The sequence below is a fragment of the Leucopleurus acutus genome, assembly GCF_964270905.1.
Source record: "Leucopleurus acutus genome assembly, chromosome: 2".
NCBI lineage: Eukaryota > Metazoa > Chordata > Mammalia > Artiodactyla > Delphinidae > Leucopleurus > Leucopleurus acutus.
Genome location: NC_139143.1, coordinates 54516879 through 54537818, shown reverse-complemented (window position 1 = coordinate 54537818; position 20940 = coordinate 54516879). Strand labels below are relative to the sequence as shown.

The 20940-nt window shown below is 40.2% G+C and overlaps 1 protein-coding gene across 1 annotated transcript in view; it reads left to right on the top strand.

Moving 5' to 3' along the window:
* The first annotated feature begins 18507 nt into the window (after positions 1–18507).
* The window catches only part of RGL1 (ral guanine nucleotide dissociation stimulator like 1), a 133372-nt gene continuing 130939 nt past the window's right edge, over positions 18508–20940 (top strand). The window contains exons 1-2 of the mRNA XM_082862571.1: positions 18508–18646; positions 19637–19747. Coding sequence (XP_082718697.1) covers positions 18620–18646; positions 19637–19747 — 138 coding nt within the window. The 5' untranslated portion in view covers positions 18508–18619. The remainder of the gene's footprint in view (positions 18647–19636; positions 19748–20940) is intronic.

Genomic DNA, 20940 nt, shown 5'->3' with positions numbered 1-20940 from the left:
CTTACGTCATAAAGTGGCGATAGTAATACCTCTCCTTTTGGGAGTTGTTGTGAGGATTAAGGGAACTAATGCATGTAGAATCACTTTGTAAACTGCAAAGTGACAGAAAATGTTAGTGATTACCAATGCAAAGGTATTCATACCTGCAAACAGGTGACAATCATGCGGTAATAACTAAATGGTACAAAATTCTGACCTACCCCAAGAAGGGATGTAAATCTCAAACAAACCACCAGAGCACGGAGGAACTTGGACAGCCTACGCTGGGTGAAGTTACACATTTCTATCAATATGACTCATGGAGTGCTCTGGTGAGAGAGTGAGCCAGAGGAGCAGTGGGCACATGTGCCCAGGTGGTGTGGCAGGGCTGGGTGGCCTCCTTCCCTCTGCCTGGTCTGTCATGGCCTCACATTTGACTCTAAACTTGGACTCATACTTTTCCTTCTGCTCGGACTGCTCTCTCCTTCGTTCCTGCCCTACTTCCCTTAAACCCCCTCCCTGCCACCTAGAAATTCTATTCCTACTTCAAGCCTCCTTCAGGAGGCTCACAGCATTCACGCTGTCTAAATTTCTTTTTCTTCCCTCAAAAGAGATCCCACTCTTCTCTCTCATTCAATGATCAGGGGTAGCACCAACACCGAGTATTTCCAAGGTGGACTTGCAAGAGGTCCTTCCATCCAGCCTGTATTCCTGCCCCCAGACAGGGGTCAAACTCTTACCTGGGATGTGCTAGGATGGCTGTTCTAAGTGGAACAAACTGCAACACTAGCATTCTGATTTGGAATTTGGAGTCTATACAGTTCCATAGAAGCCCGCAATCATGCCCTTCCCTCTTGCCTGCTTACTTAGGTCATTCCCTTGTTTGCCTTCCTTACTTAGACCCAGGACCAGGATGTGCAATCAGCACCTTACACGTAGTATGTGCTCTGTTAAAGTCATTAAAATAGTTATTTATTTACCTGACCCTTCACAGAGGATTATTTGAGGGATTATGTGATTATATAAAATAAAATAAAACAAAACATACTTCATGTTTCCAAGGGACATACATCCAGTTAGTATATTATACTATTACGCCAAATTAGTGCTCAGAAAGTGAAGCTATAGTGCTACTTCTTTTTTAGCAAAAATGTGTAGTACCATTTGGTACAAAATATTTGGCATGTTTTGTGAACTACGGGGCCATGCCTAGGATTCTATTTGGTCTGTGATCCCTCTAAGTCCCGGGTCTTCCCCTATTCTGTTCCCTCTGCCTGGCTTGCTCTCTCCTCCTCCCCCATCCACTTCTTCTACTACTTCTAAGTCCATCTCATCTTTCAGAGCTCAGCTTAGAGATCATTTTCTCCGGGAAGCGATCCCTAAATCCTATAGGCTCAGCCTCTATACGCCAGTAGCAACCCTTCTCTCCGCATCTGTCGTATTGTAATGTACATGGTTTGTTCTGTTTCTCCCTCTAATCCATTAGCACCAGGAGGCAGGTACCACAACTGTCTTGTTGAAAGTTATTTCTGCAATGCCTAGCACAGTGCCCGTGGTGTAGTGAACACTTAGTCGATATTCATCGCACGGGAGTTCATAAATAGGTCAAAGAATCCCTTTCAGAGCCCAGAACAATTTCAGAATCAGAGTGCACGAGAGTCAATCCCAGAATATTATGATCTAGCCTTTGGCTAAGTGACTTTCTTACCTCTAATGATTTCTGCTCTATTTAACAGGTATATTAAGATGTAGCTTTGGCAACTTGTAACAGGGCGTCAAATTTACAGTAGCTTAAACAAGAAGGAATTCTATTTCTCTCCCTCAAAACAGTCCGGAGCTAGGCCATCCAGGACTGTGACGGCAGCTCTGTTCTGTGAGATGGTACAGCTGGGCTTCTTCTGTCTTGCTGCTCCACCATCCTAGGATGATACCCTTCACGTGGTTCATGGGCACAACAAAATCCTAGGAGGTCCAGTTTGGCCCTGGAATCCTGGGCACCTACACCCACAGTGCAGTTAGTTTCTTTTTGGTACTGGAACTGATTCTAGGACCTTCTGGGTCCTCTTTGGGCAGCCTGAGTCTGGTGTGGATTTACAGGGCTCATCAAATTGAGGGATTTCCCACCGCTTGCCCAATGCTCACTTTACCCCGAGCCTTTTCAGGTGGCAAAGACCAAGAACCTAGCCCGAGACGTATGCCAGGAAAGCCAGCTGGTCCTCCTGCTAAGGTCATGAGCGTCAGCCAAGGGGGGTGTGGTTTCCTGAGGCTGAGGACACACTGACTTCGCAGCAGGGCATCCCGGTAAGTTAAGGAGAGGAATTCCTTTGAATAATGTTAAATACATTATCTATTTGGCTATAAGTAAAAGTATGTTACTTATTTTGTTCTAAGGTTGCTGTATAACTTACAGTTGCACCATCATTTCTTTATAGTGCCTTTCTGTTGGGTTTATGTTATTCCGGAGAGAAATCATTAGATTTTATGATTAAGGTTCAAGATTAAGGCCAACCTACTCTATCAATTCTCTTATCCCATAATACATACACACACTCAGTTCAGACAGACACCCCCCCCTCCCCACATACACACACAAAATCTCTGGATGAAAAGGGGAGAAAAACCAAGGTAGACAGCTTTCTAGAGCATCAGCTGTTCTTCTATGTATAAGAAGCTGAATAAGCGAAGGTTATGACTCCTCCCCTTCTCCTGCCCTGGACTAAACACAGTTTCGTTCTATGGACCTTACTTCGTGTCCTAGACAAAACAGGATCAGTATGGATTAGTATGAGTTGATTCTGCCAATTTAACAGGAAAATAACAAGAACCAAAGATCTGTCTAAATTTGTTCCTGGCAAAGGCAATATTTGAGATATTTTTTATTTTTAAAAAGATATTATCTAATTGATACACAATCCACAAGTAGCTCTCTAAAGTGGTAAAATTCACTTTTCTTTGTGTTTTTGTGTATCTCTGTGTGAGTAGTTACTGTATTTGCAGGATTTTGGTTAATTATTGTGGAAGTTGTATTTCCATTATATATGTTTTCCTTTTCTTTCTGCCTTCTCAAAAGTTCTCCTTTAAGGCAGAAACTTTCCATTCTTGGTTTCATCCAAAAGACAAATATTTCTGGGAAAACACCACATTTAAGCTATTCAGCAATTCTGATGTTATGTAACTGACCACACTAAGAGGTTCAATTAACTTTGGTTACATTTTACTGAAGAGTGTCACAGAATAGAATAACTGGTGATAATTAAAAAAAAAAACTTTTGGATGTTTTTAAACAGGGAAAATCCTTTTAAATGTGTGTATCGTCTTGTGATAATGAGAGAAGGTAAATCTTTTGTCATTTGAGGTATTCTAAAGCACACTGAACTGTATTGCAAGACTGATTTTAGTGTGTTTGAGAATTATTAGTGGCAGTAAGTTTTCCTTTCAGCGTTAGTTTCCATAACCCAAGCTCTCCCAGTTTTCCTTTGCCCCTTGCTCTTGTCTCTTGTTACTTTTGATTAGTCGTCTTCAGTTGTGGGTACATTTTGAGACAGTTTAGACTCTGCGTCTCTTCCACTGAGGAAAAATCATGTGCGTTCATGGTTTCAAACAACTTCCTGTAAGTACTAACTTGCAACTCACTTCCTTCATTTCTAGTCTTTATCTTTCCTTCCTATCACTTCAATATCTCTATTTTCTTTCTCCCCAGAACTGAACTGATCATATTTTCCCCCATAGGAGAATGTCCTTCCCATTTTCTCTTTATTTTCACGTCTCCACCACAATCCCAGCGTCCCAGTCTTAAAACCCTGCAGGTTTTTTTTTTTTCCTTTTCTTTCCCTCCTCATTTACTTGCAACATGCTGCCTATCCTCAAGTTGCAACATTTATTTTTCCAAAATATCACTCAGACTCATTTCTTTATTTCGAAACCCTTATCTCAGCCTAGCTGTTAATTATTTGGCACATACGTGACTATAATAGCTTCCTATCAGATGGCTCTACCTCTCTGCTTTCTTCCCTCTAAGCTATCCTTTGGACAAGTATTAGAATCATCTTGTTCACACTCTTTTATCATTTCAATTTCCTCTTAAGAACAATTCAGGAATCTCTACCAACTACCTTCTTTATCCAAACCTCATTTCCCTGGACTACATGAGCCACTTTTCCAAGCAAATGTTATCTTTTGAAGCTTTCATGCTCTCTACAGGAAGATCTTCCTTTCTTCCTTCCAGTTCATATTTTTCTTTTCCTTCAAAGCTAGTGGTTAACACAGTCTTAATAAAAACCGTAATTATCTGCAAGTCCTTTAAGGGTGCTCACCACGTGGCTAATTTTCTCAGTGTCCTCTCAGAGACACATTGCTCAGTGTCCCCTGTTCTCTAAATCTGTACCTGCTGGTCTGTGGCTTCGTAAAGTCATTTTTCGTTTATTCCCTTTGTTCTTTTTCTGCTTTTAGAGTATAAGCAACTTTAAGATAGAGGTAATATCTAAGATTTATTTATATTACTCGGCAACAATTACTAAGCATTTGCTGAATTTACAGCATGACATTCATCTATGTATCACTCTATCAGTAGATCAAATAGTTATTTATTGAGCATCTACTATGTGCTAGGCACTGTGTGAGGTGCTAGAGTACAGAGATGAGAAAAAAACTAACATTACCTGTACCTTCATAGAGTTTGGGGGAAATCGATATTTATCAAATAATCATACAAGTCAGTGAAAAATTACATCTGTGATAGAGCTACAAAGGGAGAAACATGGTGCCATGAGAGCACATAAGAGGGGGATTTAGCCCAAGTGGGAGAGGAGAAGAGGGAGGGATGTTCCCCGAAAGAGGGAATCACATGAGTAAAGGCTCTGTGATGTGGGGAGCCAGATGTGTTCAAGACATTGAAAGAAGACTGGGGTCACTGAGTCCAGAGAATGTACATAAAGTAAAGTGGAAGGGGCCCACCTGGGCAAGGCCTTATAGAATATGAAAAGGATTTAGGTTTTTATCCTTAACAATGGGGAGCTACTGGAAGGATTTAAGGATAGGAGGTGATGGTATGGTGATTGGAAAAGATTACTCTGATCCCTGTGTGGAGGTAGTTTGAGGTGGGAAAGGATACAGAGCACAGTATTTTTCTGTGCCATGTAGCAACTCAGTAAATGTTGCTCATTGACTAACCAGTTTGTGGGGCTTATGGCTCTTTGTAACATGAAGTTTTAGCTTCAGGCTGCAAAATCTTGAACTACTCAATCTATAGGTCTGATTTTTAAAGTAGTCCGTCTCTTGTAGCTTTTGCAATATGTTAACTTGACACCATCATCATCGTCATCAACATTATTAATTATGGTGCCAAAGGCTTGATGTGGATTATTTCATTTAACCCTCACTATGAGCTAATGAGGAAGGTGTTTATATCCCTATTTTTTATAGACTTAGAGATGAGATCTTGCCTCAGAGAGAAGTGATGGATCAGGACTCAAATCTAGGTGTCTCTGACTACATAGTTGTCATTCTAGCTACTATGTTCTAACAGGTCTAATTTAGTGGGGTTTTCAATACTACTTCAATACCATTATTATGGAAAAAGGAGGTTCCTTTAGCCCTGAAACAAGATATGATTTGGCTAATTGCACAGCAACTCCTTCCAGAATCTTGGTTAAAGCCCTTCATGGCATCAGGTCACCTGTCTCCCATTTTGTAGAATGTTTTATTGTATGTCACAGAGACCTGGCATTATGTCTGAGCTGATTGTTCTCTGTTTTGATCTTTTCAACCATGTGAACACATTTCTGGATGTCCTTTTTTCTTTACAGAAATCTATAATTAGATGAGCTTATAATGCTTATTAGCCCAAGTTACAAATAGTATTCCAGTAACCAACTTCCTCCTCAGGAAAGCATCATCAACAATTAAGAGTAACCACAAAGGAGACCTTCAAGATGGTGGAGGAGTTAGACGTGGAGATCACCTTCCTCCCCACAAATACATCAGAAATAAATCTACATGTGGAACAACTCCTACAGAACACCTACTGAATGCTGGCCGAAGACCTCAGACTTCCCCAAAGATATATATATATATATTTTCCCTTTTTCTCTTTTTTGTCGGTGTGTATGTGTATGCTTCTTTGTGTGAGTTTGTCTGTATAGCTTTGCTTTTACCATTTGTCCTAGGGTCTGTCTGTCTGTTTTTTAGGGGTTTTCTTTTAGTATAGTTGTTAGCGCTTGTTATCATTGGTGGATTTGTTTTTGGTTTGGTTGCTGTATTCTTTCTTTCTTTATATTATTACTTAAAAGTTTTTCCTATTTTTCATAATTTAAAATTTTTTTTACTTTAATAACTTTATTTTCTTTATTTATTTTCTTTCTTTCTTTTTTTCTACCTTTGCTTCTGAGCCGGGTGGCTGACAGGGTCTTGGTGCTCCAGCTGGGTGTCAGGCCTGTGCCTCTGAGGTGGGAGAGCTGAATTCAGGACATTGGTCCATCAGAGACCTCCAGCTTCCATGTAATATCAAATGGCGAACGCTCTCCCAGAGATCTCCATCTCAACACTAAGACCCAGATCCACTCAACTACCAGCAAGCTACAGTGCTAGACACCCTACGCCAAACAACTAGCAAGACAGGAACACAACCCCACCCATTAGCAGAGAGGCTGCCTAATATCATAATAAGGTCACAGACACCCCAAAGCACACCACAAAACGTGGTCCTGCCCACTAGAGAGACAAGATCCAGCCTCATCCACCAGAACACAGGCACCAGTCACCTCCACCAGGAAGACTACAAAACCCACTCAACCAACCTTAGCCACTGGGGACAGACACTAAAAACAATGGGAACTACGCACCTGCATCCTGCGAAAAGGAGACCCCAAACACAGTAAGTTAAGCAAAATGAGAAGACAGAAAAACACACTGCAGATGAAGGAGCAAGATAAAAACCCACCAGACCTAACAAATGAAGAGGAAATAGGCAGTCTACCTGAAAAAGAATTCAGAATAATGATAGTAAAGATGATCCAAAATCTTGGAAATAGAATAGACAAAATGCAAGAAACATTTAACAAGGACCTAGAAGAACTAAAGATAAAACAAGCAGCGATGAACAACACAATAAATGAAATTAAAAATACCCTAGATTGGATCAATAGCAGAATAACTGAGGCAGAAGAACAGATAAGTGACCTGGAAGATAAAATAGTGGAAATAACTACCTCAGAGCAGAATAAAGAAAAAAGAATGAAAAGAATGGAGGACAGTCTCAGAGACCTCTGGGACAACATTAAACATGCCAACATTTGAATTTTAGGGGTCCCAGAAGAAGAAGAGAAAAAGAAAGGGACTGAGAAAATATTTGAAGAGATTTTAGTTGAACCTCCTTAATATGGGAAAGGAAATAGTCAGTCAACTCCAGGAAGTGCAGAGAGTACCATATGGGATAAATCCATGGAGAAACATACCAAGACAGACATTAATCAAACTATCAAAAATTAAATACAAAGAAAAATTATTAAAAGCAGCAAGGGAAAAACAACAAACAATATACAAGGGAATCCCCAAAAGGTTAACAGCTGATCTTTCAGCAGAAACTCTGCAAGCCAGAAGGGAGTGGCAGGACATATTTAAAGTGATGAAAGGGAAAAACCTACAACCAAGATTACTCCACCCAGCAAGGATCTAATTCAGATTCGATGGAGAAATTAAAACCTTTACAGACAAGCAAAAGCTAAGAGAATTCAGCACCACCAAACCAGCTTTACAACAAATGCTAAAGGAACTTCTCTAGGCAGGAAACCCAAGAGAAGAAAAGAACTACAATAACAAACCCAAAACAATTAAGAAAATGGTAATAGGAACATACATATCAATAGCTACCTTAAATGTAAATGGATTAAATGCTCCAACCAAAAGACATAGACTGGTTGAATGGATACAAAAACAAGATCTGTATATATGCTGTCTACAAGAGACCCACTTCAGACCTAGGGACATGTACAGACTGAAAGTGAGGGGATGGAAAAAGATATTCCATGCAAGTGGAAAACAAAAGAAAGCTGGAGTAGCAATTCTCATATCAGACAAAATAGAATTTAAAATAAAGACTACGGGCTTCCCCGGTGGCACAGTGGTTGAGAGTCCACCTGCTGATGCAGGGGACACGGGTTCGTGCCCCAGTCCAGGAAGATCCCACATGCCACGGAGCGGCTAGGCCCGTGAGCCATGGCCACTGAGTCTGCACGTCTGAAGACCGTGCTCCACAACAGGAGAAGCCACAACAGTGAGAGGCCTGCATACAGCAAGAAAAAAATAAAATAAAGACTATTACAAGACACAAAGAAGGGCACTACATAATGATCAAGGGATCAATCCAAGAAGAAGATACAACAATTGTAAATATTTATGCACCTCAATACATAAGGCAAATGCTAACAGCCATAAAAAGGGAAATCAACAGTAACACAATATTAGTAGGGGACTTTGACACTCCACTTTCATGAATAGACAGATTATCCAAAATGAAAACAAATAAGGAAACACAAGCTTTAAATGATACATTAAACAAGATGGACTTAATTGATATTTATAGGACATTCCATCCAAAAACAGCAGAATACACTTTCTTCTCAAGTGCTTATGGGACATTCACCAGGAGAGATCATATCCTGGGTCACAAATCAAGCCTTGGTAAATTTAAGAAAATTGAACTCATCAAGTATCTTTTCTGACCACAGTGCTATGAGACTAGATATCAATTACAGGAAAAATCTGTAAAAAATACAGACACATGGAGGCTAAACAATAAACTACTAAATAACCAAGAGATCACTGAAAAAATCAAAGAGGAAATCAAAAAATACCTAGAAACAAATGACAATGAAAACACGACAACCCAAAACTTATGGGATGCAGCAAAAGCAGTTCTAAGAGGGAAGTTTATAGCAATACAAACCTACCTCAAGAAACAAGAAACATCTCAAATAAACAACCTAACCTTACTCCTAAAGCAATTAGATAAAGAAGAACAAAAAAACCCCAAAGTTAGCAGAAGGAAAGAAATCATAAAGATTAGAAATGAATGAAAAAGAAATGAAGGAAGCAATAGCAAAGATCAATAAAACTAAAAGCTGGTTCTTTGAGAAGATAAACAAAATTGATAAACCATTAGCCAGACTCATCAAGAAAAAAAGGGAGAAGACTCAAATCAATAGAATTAGAAATGAAAAAGAGGAAGTAGCAACTGACACTTCAGAAATACAAAGGATCATGAATGATTACTATAAGCAACTCTGTGCCAATAAAATGGACAACCTGGAAGAAATAGACAAATTCTTAGAAAAGCATAACCTTCTGTGATTGAACCAGGAAGAAATAGAAAATATAAACAGACCAATCACAAGCACTGAGTTTGAGACTGTGATTAACAATCTTCCAGCAAACAAAAGCCCAGGACCACATGGCTTCACATGCGAATTCTATCAAACATTTAGAGAAGAACCAACACCTATCCTTCTCAAACTCTTCCAAAATATAGCAGAGGGAGGAACACTCCCAAACTCCTTCTACGAGGCCACCATCACCCTGATACCAAAACCAGACAAAGATGTCACAAAAAAGAAAACTACAGGCCAGTATCACTGATGAACATAGATGTAAAAATCCTCAACAAAATACTAGCAAACAGAATCCAACCGCACATTAAAAGGATCATACACCATGATCAAGTGGGGTTTATCCCAGGAATGCAAGGATTCTTCTATATATGCAAATCAATCAGTGTGATAAACCATATTAACAAATTGAAGGAGAAAAACCATATGATCATCTCAATAGATGCAGAAAGAGCATTTGACAAAATTCAACACCCATTTATGATAAAAACCCTCCAGAAAGTAGGCATGGAGGGAACTTACCTCAACATAATAAAGGTCATATGTGACAAACCCACAGTGAACATCATTCTCAATGGTGAAAAACTGAACCCATTTTCTCTAAGATCAGGAACAAGACAAGGTTGCCCACTCTCACCACTCTTATTCAACATAATTTTGGAAGTGTTAGCCACAGCAATCAGAGAGAAAAAGGAATAAAAGGAATCCAAATCGGAAAAGAAGAAGTAAAGCTGTCACTGTTTGCAGATGACACGATACTATACACAGAGAATCCTAACGATACTACCAGAAAACTACTAGAGCTAATCAATTAATTTGGTAAAATAGCAGGATACAAAATTAATGCACAGAAATCTGTTGCATTCCTATACACTAATGATGAAAAATCTGAAAGAGAAATGAAGGAAACACTCCCATTTACCACTGCAACAAAAAGAATAAAATACCTAGGAATAAACCTACCTGGGGAGACAAAAGACCTGTATGCAGAAAACTATAAGACACTGATGAAAGAAATTAAAGATGATACCAACAGATGGAGAGATATCCTATGTTCTTCGATTGGAAGAATCAACATTGTGAAAATGACTATACTATGAAAAGCAATCTCCAGATTCAATGCAATCCCTATCAGACTACCAATGGCGTTTTTCACAGAACTAGAACAAAAAATTTCACAATTTGTATGGAAACACAAGAGACCCCGAATAGCCAAAGGAATCTTGAGAGAGAAAAACGGAGCTGGAGGAATCAGGCTCCTGGACTTCAGACTAAAATACAAAGCTACAGTAATCAAGACAGTATGGTACTGGCACAAAAACAGAAAGATATATCAATGGAACAGGATAGAAAGCCCAGAGATAAAGCAACGCACATATGGTCACCTTATTTTTGATAAAGGAGGCAAGAATATACAATGGGGAAAAGACAGCCTGTTCAGTAAGTTGTGCTGGGAAAACTGGACAGCTACATGTAAAAGAATGAAATTAGAACAGTCCCTAACACCATACACAAAAATAAACTCAAAATGGATTAAAGACCTAAATGTAAGGCCAGACACTATCAAACTCTTAGAGGAAAACATAGGCAGAACACTCTATGACATAAATCACAGCAAGATCCTTTTTGACCCACCTCCTAGACAAATGGAAATAAACCAAAAAATAAGCAAATGGGACCAAATGAAACTTAGAAGATTTTGCAGAGCAAAGGAAACCAGAAACAAGACAAAAAGACAACCCTCAGAATGGGAGAAAATATTTGTAAATGAAGCAACAAAGGATTAATCTCCAAAATTTATAAGCAGCTTGTACACCTCAATATCAAAAAAACAAACAACCCAATACAAAAACGGGCAGAAGATGTAAATAGACATTTCTCCAAAGAAGATATACAGATTGCCAACAAACACATGAAAGGATGCTCAACATCACTAATCATTAGAGAAATGCAAATCAAAACTACAATGAGGTATCACCTCACACCGGTCTGAATGGCTATCATCAAAAAATCTACAAACAATAAATGCTGGAGAGGGTGTGGAGAAAAGGGAACCCTCTTGCACTGTTGGTGGGAATGTAAATTGATACCGCCACTAAGGAGAACAGTATGGAGATTCCTTAAAAAACTAAAAATAGAACTACCATATGACCCAGCAATCCCACTACTGGGCATATACCCTGAGAAAATCATAATTCAAAAAGAGTCATGTACCACAATGTTCACTGCAGCTCTATTTACAATCGCCAGGACATGGAAGCAACCTAAGTGTCCATCAACAGATGAACGGATAAAGAAGATGTGGCACATATATAGAATGGAATATTACTCAGCCATAAAAAGAAAGGAAATTGAGTTATTTGTAGTGAGGTGGATGGACCTAGAGTCTGTCATACAGAGTGAAGTAAGTCAGGAAGAGAAAAGCAAATACTGTATGCTAACACATATATATGGAATCTAAAAAGAAACAAACAAACAAAAAAAACGGTTCTGAAGAACCTAGGGGCAGGGCAGGGATAAAGATGCAGACGTAGAGAATGGACTTGAGGACACGGGGACGGGGAAGGGTAAGCTGGGACAAAGTGAGAGCATGGCATGGATATATATACACTACCAAATGTCAAATCGATAGCTAGTGGGAAGCAGCCGCATAGCACATGGAGATAAACTCGGTGCTCTATTACCACCTAGAGGGATGGGATAAGGAGGGTGGGAGGGAGATGCAAGAGGGAGGAGATATGGAGATATATGTATATGTGTGGCTGATTCAGTTTTTTATAAAGCAGAAACTAACACACCATTGTAGAGCAATTATACTCCAATAAAGATTAAAAAATATATATCTTCAAGTTGAAAAAAAGGATTAACCACCAACAATTGGTAAACTATTAGTTGAAAAGTGTTTGTCATCATGGCCAGAGGAGTCCTGTGCCTTTGGCCTGCCATCTGTTGAGTGCTATTTATGTTTCTTCTGTCTCCATTTTCTGCCCCCTAGGGCAGCCTCTACTCTAGTTGTAGTAGGTCCAACTAAAATTGACTTGTCATTTGCTTGCCTAAATAAAAAACCCCTAATAGAGAATTGAAAATTTTTAACTTATACTTCATAGTATCTCTGTGATAATTAGTAAAAATCACTTTGGGCTCTCAGAAGATAGAAGCAACTGTCTACTGCTTTAAGAGTGTTTGGAGGACTGGCCATCTGTAAACAAGCATGGCTGGCTCCTTACTTTTTGCAAAGCAAGGTTGAAAGTTCAAGCAAAGAGTAGGTGAATGGGGGCAACCCCAGTTAGCAGAGCTAGAAACAACCATAGCACGATGCCTGGCTGAGAGCGGGAAGCTGAAGATGGAAAGTTAATGAGCAACACAGCCTATAAGCCTTAAGAGTAGGGAGAAGCATTTCATAGGGTCGCTGGGAGGATTAAGCAGTTTGCATTTTGACAAACCTTTGATATTGTTGGGGGAAGGAGTTGAGAAGCAAATAAGTAACTTATTTGCTTATGTCCTCCACCAAACGTTTTTTTGGGGACCTACAGACAGCTAAAGGTATAGTTTGTGAATAAAATGTTGCAAAATGGCTATTGTCAATTCCATTCAAAAGTGGGAAAGGTTTTCAAACTTATCTGTTTAGGTGAGGTCTTTAAGGAAGTAGAAGCAATATGCACTCAGCCGTCCTAACACATAGAAGGAGAATCCTGACCTCTCAATTATTTAGCTTTTTTCACTTAGCTGTTGTTGTTATTATTATTACTAGTGCTCTCTTAGGACTGTTTTCCTCTATACTTTTAACTGGGAGCAGGATATCATAGGCTGGCATTGAGTTTGAGGACAAAGCCATGGCCTTCCCATTTCATACCATCTTATGCTGATATTGCCATCTTTAAGGCAAGTTCTTAACTACTTATTTCCAAGTCCAGCGTCTGTTATACTTGCACTGCTCTTACTTCTCTGTCATGCAGTACAATCTATTACCTAAGCAGACATCTAAAGAACATGCAGATTGCAAACCAAATGCAGTAAATGAATACAGAATTACATTAAAGGGAAAGAGTGGGGTTAGGGAGGGAAGGAGATATATTTTTATTCAAGGCCCCCTATGTTCCAAGCACTCTATTAGGTGCTTTATATAGCATAGTTTATTCTGTTTGATACTTTATATAGGATAGTTTTTTTAACACTCATGATAAGCATGAAAGGAAATAGATGAGGATACCAAACCTGTGAGAAGTGAGGGTCAAACTCTTGGTTGACACATTGTCTAGAGCTGGGATTCAAATCCTGGCTCTTCGATGCCAAATGTCTCATCATTTGCCCAGGCACATAAGTATTACTACATGTCAACCTACATGCATAAGTATACTGTCATAATTTTTATATTTTTCATTTTTTTCTTGCAGCCAGAGATGTAGAATAAAATCTAGAAAAGTATGGTATCATAGAAGCCAATGAATAAATAAATGAATAAATGGAGTACGTAAACTACGTATTTCCACTTCTAGATAGATTCTCTTAAAGAATCTGCACACCAGCTTCTTACGTTTGCTCTTACAAGTTCTCTATTTATCGGTTCTGCTGAAACTGTAGAGCAAGAAAGCTTTTTTTTTTTTCCTTTAGTTTGGGGTTCTTCCACACCTCTTCCTTTTTCCTGTTATATCCTAAGAATCTTCTATTGCTACTGACTGTCAGTCATCACCAAATATGGCAACATAAAACTATTCCTAGCAACATCCTAATGCTTTAAGTATAGATCTTTTCTGATCTCCTTCACCTCCCCCTCAACTTTAACAAATTTTCAAGTGTACGGTACATTACTGTGAACTATAAGCACAATATTGTACAGTAGATCTCTAGCACTTTTTTTTTTTTTGCTACCATGCAACAAAACCTTTATCTAGCACTTTTTAATCTTGCGTAACTGAAACTTGATACATATTGAAAAGCAGTTCCTTATTTCTCCCTCCCCCCCCCCCCCCCCCCGCCGGCAACCACCTTTCTACTTTCTGCTTCTGCCACTTTGATTACTTTAGATGCCTCATCTAAGTGGAATCATGCAGTATTTGTCCTTCTGTGACTGGCTTATTTTACTTAGCATAATGTCCTCCAGGTTCATCTGTGTTCTCACACATACAGGATGTCCTCCTGTTTTTAAGGTTGAATAATATTCCATTGTCTGTATATACCACATCTTCATTTTTGTTTTTTTTATATTAACTTTTATTGGAGTATAGTTGCTTTACAATGTTGTGTTAGTTTCTGCTGTACAGCAAAGTGAATCAGCTATATGTATACACATATACCCTCTTTTTTGGATTTCCTTCCCATTTAGGTCACCACAGAGCATTGAGTAGAGTTCCCTGTGCTATACAGTAGGCTCTCATTAGTTATCTTTTTTATACATAGTAGTGTATATATGTCAATCTCAATCTCCCAATTCATCCCCTCCTTCCCCCCTGGTATCCATATGTTTGTTCTCTACATCTGTGTCTCTATTTCTGCTTTGCAAATAAGTTCATCTGTACCATTTTTCTAGATTCCACATATAAGTGATATTATATGATATTTGTTTTTCTGTCTTTCTTCACTCTGTATGACAGTCTCTAGGTCCATCCACATCTTTGCAAATGGCACAATTTCATTCTTTTTATGGCTGAGTAATATTCCATTGTATATATGTACCACATCTTCTTTATCCATTCATCCATTGATGGACATGTAGTTTGTTTCCACATCTTGGCTATTATGCATAGTGTTACAATGAATGTGGGAGCACTCAGGTCTCTTTGAGATCTTGACTTAAATTCTTTTGGATGAATAGCCAGTAGTGGGATTGCTGGATCATATGGTAGTTCTATTCTTAATTTATTGAGGAACTTCCACATTGTTTTCTGTAATGGCTGTACCAATTAACATTCTTACCCAGAGTTTCCTTTTCTCTACATCCTGGTCAACATTTGTGGGGTTATTTTTTTGTCTTTGGTTTTTTTTTGTTGTTGTTGTTTTGCTTTTTAAAGTAATGGCCATCCTAAGAGGTGTGAGCTGATATCTTATTGTGGTTTTGATTTGCATTTCCCTGATGATTAGTCACGTTGAGCCTCTTTTCACATAATGTTACCATTTGTACAGCTTTGGAGAAATTTTTTTTAGGTCCTTTGCCCATCTTAAAATTCAGTTATTATTTGGTATTGAGTGTAGGAGCTCCTTATATATTATGGATATATATTACGGATATTAACTGTTTATCAGATATGTTGTTTGCAGATATTTTCTCTCATACCATAGGTTGCCTTTTCACTCTGTTACAATTGTTTGCTCTGCAGAAGCTTTGTAGTTTCATGTAGTCTCACTACATGATTTTGATGTCATATCCATGAAATCATTGCAGACACCAATGCTATGAAGCTTTTCCCCTATGTATTCTTCTAGGAGTTTTATAGTTTCAAGTCTTATGTTTAAGTCTTTAGTTTATTTTGAGTTGACTTTTGTGTATGGTGTAAGATAAGTGTTCAATTTCATTCTTTTGCATGTGGATATCCAGTTTTCCCAGCACTGTGTGTTGAAACTTGTCAGAACTAATAAATGCATTGAGTAAAGTTGCAGCATTTAAAATCAATATATAAAAATCAGTTGCATTTATATACATTAATAATGAATAATCTGAAAATGAAATTAAGAAAACAGTCCCACTTACAATAGCATTGAAAAGAATAAAATGCCTAGGAATAAACTTAACCAAGGAGTTCAAAGACTTGTATGCTGAAAAGTATGAAACGTTGCTGATATCCTTTTAACAAAACTTGACCTGTTCTCTAAGGGCCATGCTAGATCATGGGTAGATTAATCTGGTAACTAAATTCAAACTTAGTTATAAATGGCTTACTGGTTTATCCTTCCCACATATTGACCAGAAGTATTTTAACCCAAAAGTATGTGTAATAAGGTAATACTGACTTGAGCTGCCTGCATGTGGAATATTTTAAAATAAATATTTAAAAATTATAAACTGCAACACTTGATTGCTGTATCTAAAACCAACCTTTCTTTGAGGATCAACATTTGGATAAAATCACGTACATTATCAGGTATAAATACAAGTAGTCATTCAGAGAAAACCTCTCTGAAATTATTCAGCAAGAAGACATCATTTTAGATTTCCCCACATTGCATACATACAACTTTTCAGTGAGTCTGGGAAAATGCAGTTTGGGAGGAAGTGCAGTAATAATGAGGGAATGGAGCTTTTTCTGATCATGTGCTAGGCGTTTTGTATATAAGTTCCATTTAATCCTTTTTCAAACTCTATGAGATCGATGTTTTTTTACAGATAAGGAAATGAAAGCCCAGGGAGGTAGCACCCAAGTTCACTCTTAATGTAAAACCAGGATTTGAAGTTGCATCTGCTGGAAGCCTGTTTTCCCCTTACACACCAGGTGACCAGCCTGGGAATTGGTGGAGTAGAGAGGAGGCTGAGGAGATATGAAACCTGAGTGGAGCCTTGTGAGTTATAAGCTGCCCTGTCCAGGAGGGCTTCCCGGGAGGGGCGTGGTTGAAGAAACTTCTTGATATCCCTGGAGTGGAAAACTGAGAATGAAATTGCTTTGGCAAGCTAAAATGGTAACGAGAACTCTCTGCCTTAAAAATCAGGTTAAAATAGTGGTGAAATTAATCTTATGGGTTCCTTAACTGTCCCCAGGTGCATCTTGTGTACTTCAAGATCACTGAATAGGGGTGGTCCTGGGAGCTGAGGATGGCTTAAGAAGCAGGGAGGTAAGTCTTCCACACCATTTCCTCTGGACACTGGGGACACTATCCTGGTGGTCACAGAAGGGTCTAGTTTATGCGTTTTTTTTTAAAATAGAAATGATCACTTCCGTTTTATAAAAAGAGTGTCCTGTCTCTCCACAGTTACTGAGCCCCGTAGGTTCTGGTTGTATGCGGGGAACTTTGCTGAGTGACTTGAAGATGTTCAAGTGTCCAAATTGTTTTTTCCTTGATATGGCCTCACTGTCATTTATTTTGCTCTCCTGGGTACATCAGTACACTTCATTCTCTAGCTTTTCAGTTCGTAATGTATTTATTATTAACCAAAGCCCAGCCTTATGCCTTAGCATGGCAATTAGTGAGAGGCCTTTCTTTAAAAAAAATTTAAAGGCGACTAAATTCATTTAGGGCTGAATAGTATAAAAGACATGAGCCCTAAACGTTTTTGCAATTGGCATGGAATTGTCACGTGCCAAAGTTTGATTATATTATCATCTGGTATCTTGCTGTTGATTTACTTTCTGTTAGGACAAAACTCCCTCTGGCAGTCTCCTCATGAATGGCTCTTACCCTGCAGTTATTATCCCACTGTGTCCCTACAGTACAGACAACTCAACCCATGGTGATGAGTCACAAAGACTCACAGAACCTCCGGGGCCACTGGTGGCCCCATTTCCAAGCTGTCAGTCTCAGCAAAACCCTTTCCTGCTTTGTCCCTTTCCCTCCCACTATGGCCAGTTACAGTTGGATGAGCCTTATCATATGGGTGGTAGAAAGAAGTCCAGAGCCATTTCCTGTTGATGGTGTGCTGATGCAGGACAGGGGCAGCGCTTGGGCATGGGTTTTGGAATACTCTCTGACCAATTCTTTTCTTGTCCTAATGAAAAACTTCCGGGCTTCTGGTATTGCCACTCTCATTGGGGTCGCCCTGATTGAATCTAAATTCAATAGGTAACAGGCAGATAATAGACGTTTTTCTGACCGCCTCCTCCCATCCTTTTTTGCACCTCCCCTTCCCCCTTTATTTCTTTGAGCGAAGGAAAGGAGAAACACACTTGATTCCTCATACCACACCCAGATCTTTTTTGGCACCTGGTGGCCAATCAGGAAAACCTGATCCACTTGAAAGGGTAGTTGTCTGCTGATCACTATCAGAGCTGGAGAAATCACTGCGCGCTAAGCTAACTTTATCCATGGGATTTCACAGATGGAGAGTGTGCTCCTAAGCACAAACAGGAAAGCCTGACATCACGGAGCGGCGGAGTGGAGTGGGGAGGAGTCTGCGGCGCCCTCGCTCGCTCGCTCGCCGCGCTCCCTTTGTGGACGAGTCGCGCGCACCGGCGGCGGCGGCGGCGGCGGCGGCGGCGGGCGCGTGTCTGTGCTGGGTGCGCGGCGGCCGCGCGGGGCCGGGGGTGGAGGCGCCGTGGCTGAGCCGGGCGGGGACTGCGTTCGCCTGGGAGCAGGGCGCATCATGCCGCGTCCACACACCGGAGAGAAAACTGAGAATGAAATTGCTTTGGCAAGCTAAAATGGTAACGACAACTCTCTGCCTTCTCCCGAGGCTGCTCTGGTGGGGAATCTCCTCCCGCTTTCTCTGGGCGGGTTTTGGACTCACTCGGAGTGAACGGAGCAATCCGATTCCAGACTTGAGAGCTAAAGCTTTCTACGGCTTCTACGCCTTCCTCTCTGCGTGTCTTCTCGGCTTTCTACGCCTTCCTCTCTGCGTGTCTTCTCCCTTTAAGCCATACTTTCTCAGCAGTTGCCTTTGGTGTGTCTGGGCAGATGTGTGTCAGCAAAGGAAAACTTTTAAGGCAAAAGGACTGTGAGTCTGGGTGAACCGCGGAGCGCTTCTGTGTCCCAGCGGCTCTTTAAACAGCACAAACTTCGAGTTTAGGGAAACCCAGGGGGTCGCTGCACACAGTTGACGTGTTGCTTTTTCTGCACATGCTAGATTATTTGACGGAAATGAAAACTTTCTACCTCCCGCTAACTTTGTGGGTTCCAAAACAATAAGAGGAGAAAAAGACATGCGAAGCATTTCACTCCAAAGGAGCGAGCACTCTTGGCATTTTAAACACTTGTTTGTGGCAGAGTTTAAAATGTAGTTTGCTCGAATAACGGAGCCACTTATAAAAGGACAACCTTTTTCTGCAAATGAATTATTTTTCCTCTCACTTGAGGAGGAAAAGTTAATCAGGACTAAACCCCACTTTCTTTAAGAAGAAGAAGAAAAAAAAGACTTTAAAAAACTATTTAAGATATGTGAGTGAGTCTAGGAAAAATAACTAAATGGAAAAGCCCGGAGATCCTAATATCAGGAAAGGGCTGGGGGCCAAGAAAATCTCAGCATTCCCTCTATCGCAATGTGTCTTGTGTTCCTCTGATTGTAATATTTATTTTGAACAGCCCATCTTATGCCCTGAGTGCTGTTGTAAGCAGCAAAGCAGCTGGGATAGATTGTGGTTAGCGGAGAGGAAAAAAAAAATACTCTTTTTCTTTCTCTTTGTCCCATCTCCTGGCAGAGCTCGATTCAGGACTGGGGTGAAGAGGTAGAGGAAGGAGCTGTGTACCATGTCACCCTCAAAAGAGTCCAGATTCAACAGGCTGCCAATAAAGGAGCAAGATGGCTAGGGGTGAGTAAAGCTGGAGAGATTGTGAACTTTGGACTTGCAGTGTCTCTTGTTCTGTGAATATCATTATTATTTAGCAGAGGCAGGCTTTTTTTTTTTTTTTTCTTCTCTTTTGGCCTTAAAAAGGAAACCACCAATGACCAAGTGCTTGCACTAGCAGTACCGGTCTCTTTTTGTACTTACTGTTTTCCAAAGCATCTCCCTTAGGTTTATCAATAATTCAGAACCTCTTAGAAACATCTTGAGGTATTTGACAAATAAAGTGGGAGTGGAGTGGCAGAAAGTGACACAGAGTAACAGGACCAAAAAATAGCACTGTGTTAGACGAGAGCCATTTTGCCCAGATGGCATCCTTTTCTCTCTCTGTCTTCCCCACTCGATGCTGACAGCCCCTCTCCTACTCCTGTACCTTTACCAAGTACCCAGTGTGCTCAGGGGACCTGACATTCCAAATCTGCCTCCTATGGGGGATGGCAGATTTCCCACTGTTCATCCTTTCCAGAGCCTACGAGGAGGCAAATGCATGCTTAGTGCCCACGACTTCATGAGTAGAACGCGTAGAGGGCTGGGTCTTTGGAGAAACACAGTTTCCATAAACGAGATTTTTTTCCACTGAGATTTTAAAGTGATGGGTGAGATCATGTGAGTTTTTCATTATCTCCTAATGGATCCTTCAACATATCCCAGCTAAAGGGGATGTGAGGAATGGAAAGCTCGGGCAAACAGTGCTGCTTGGGCAAACATCATCATGTGGAAGAACGAAGGAATTCTTCATCTGGAGGTAGAAGTAATCACCAGAGAGCAGTGACAGATGACGCAAAAAGCCTAGGCGAACAGAGAGGATGGAGTGTGGTTTCACCTGGCCTTATTTTGGCCATATTGAGGCTTCACAGCTGATGGGCCTGAGAGCAATGAAGATTATGCACTGGAATCCAATCTTTACTGGCTTTGGGTTTCAGAAAATTCAGTTTTTTGAGCAGAAATCAAAGGTCGGGTGTGAAGGAGGACAGGAAACAAAACTACCCAGGACTTTGTGTTAAGACTAGAGGCAGCACGTGACTTGCAATTCCTGGAGTTTAAGGCAGGATGGCCAGCAGCAGTGATTTCCTCTGCCATGGGTCTGCTGGGCTGCTGACACAGGCGTTCACTGCTTTGGGCTTCCCCAGCTGTTTCAAGTCAGGCCCTTGATGCTCCGT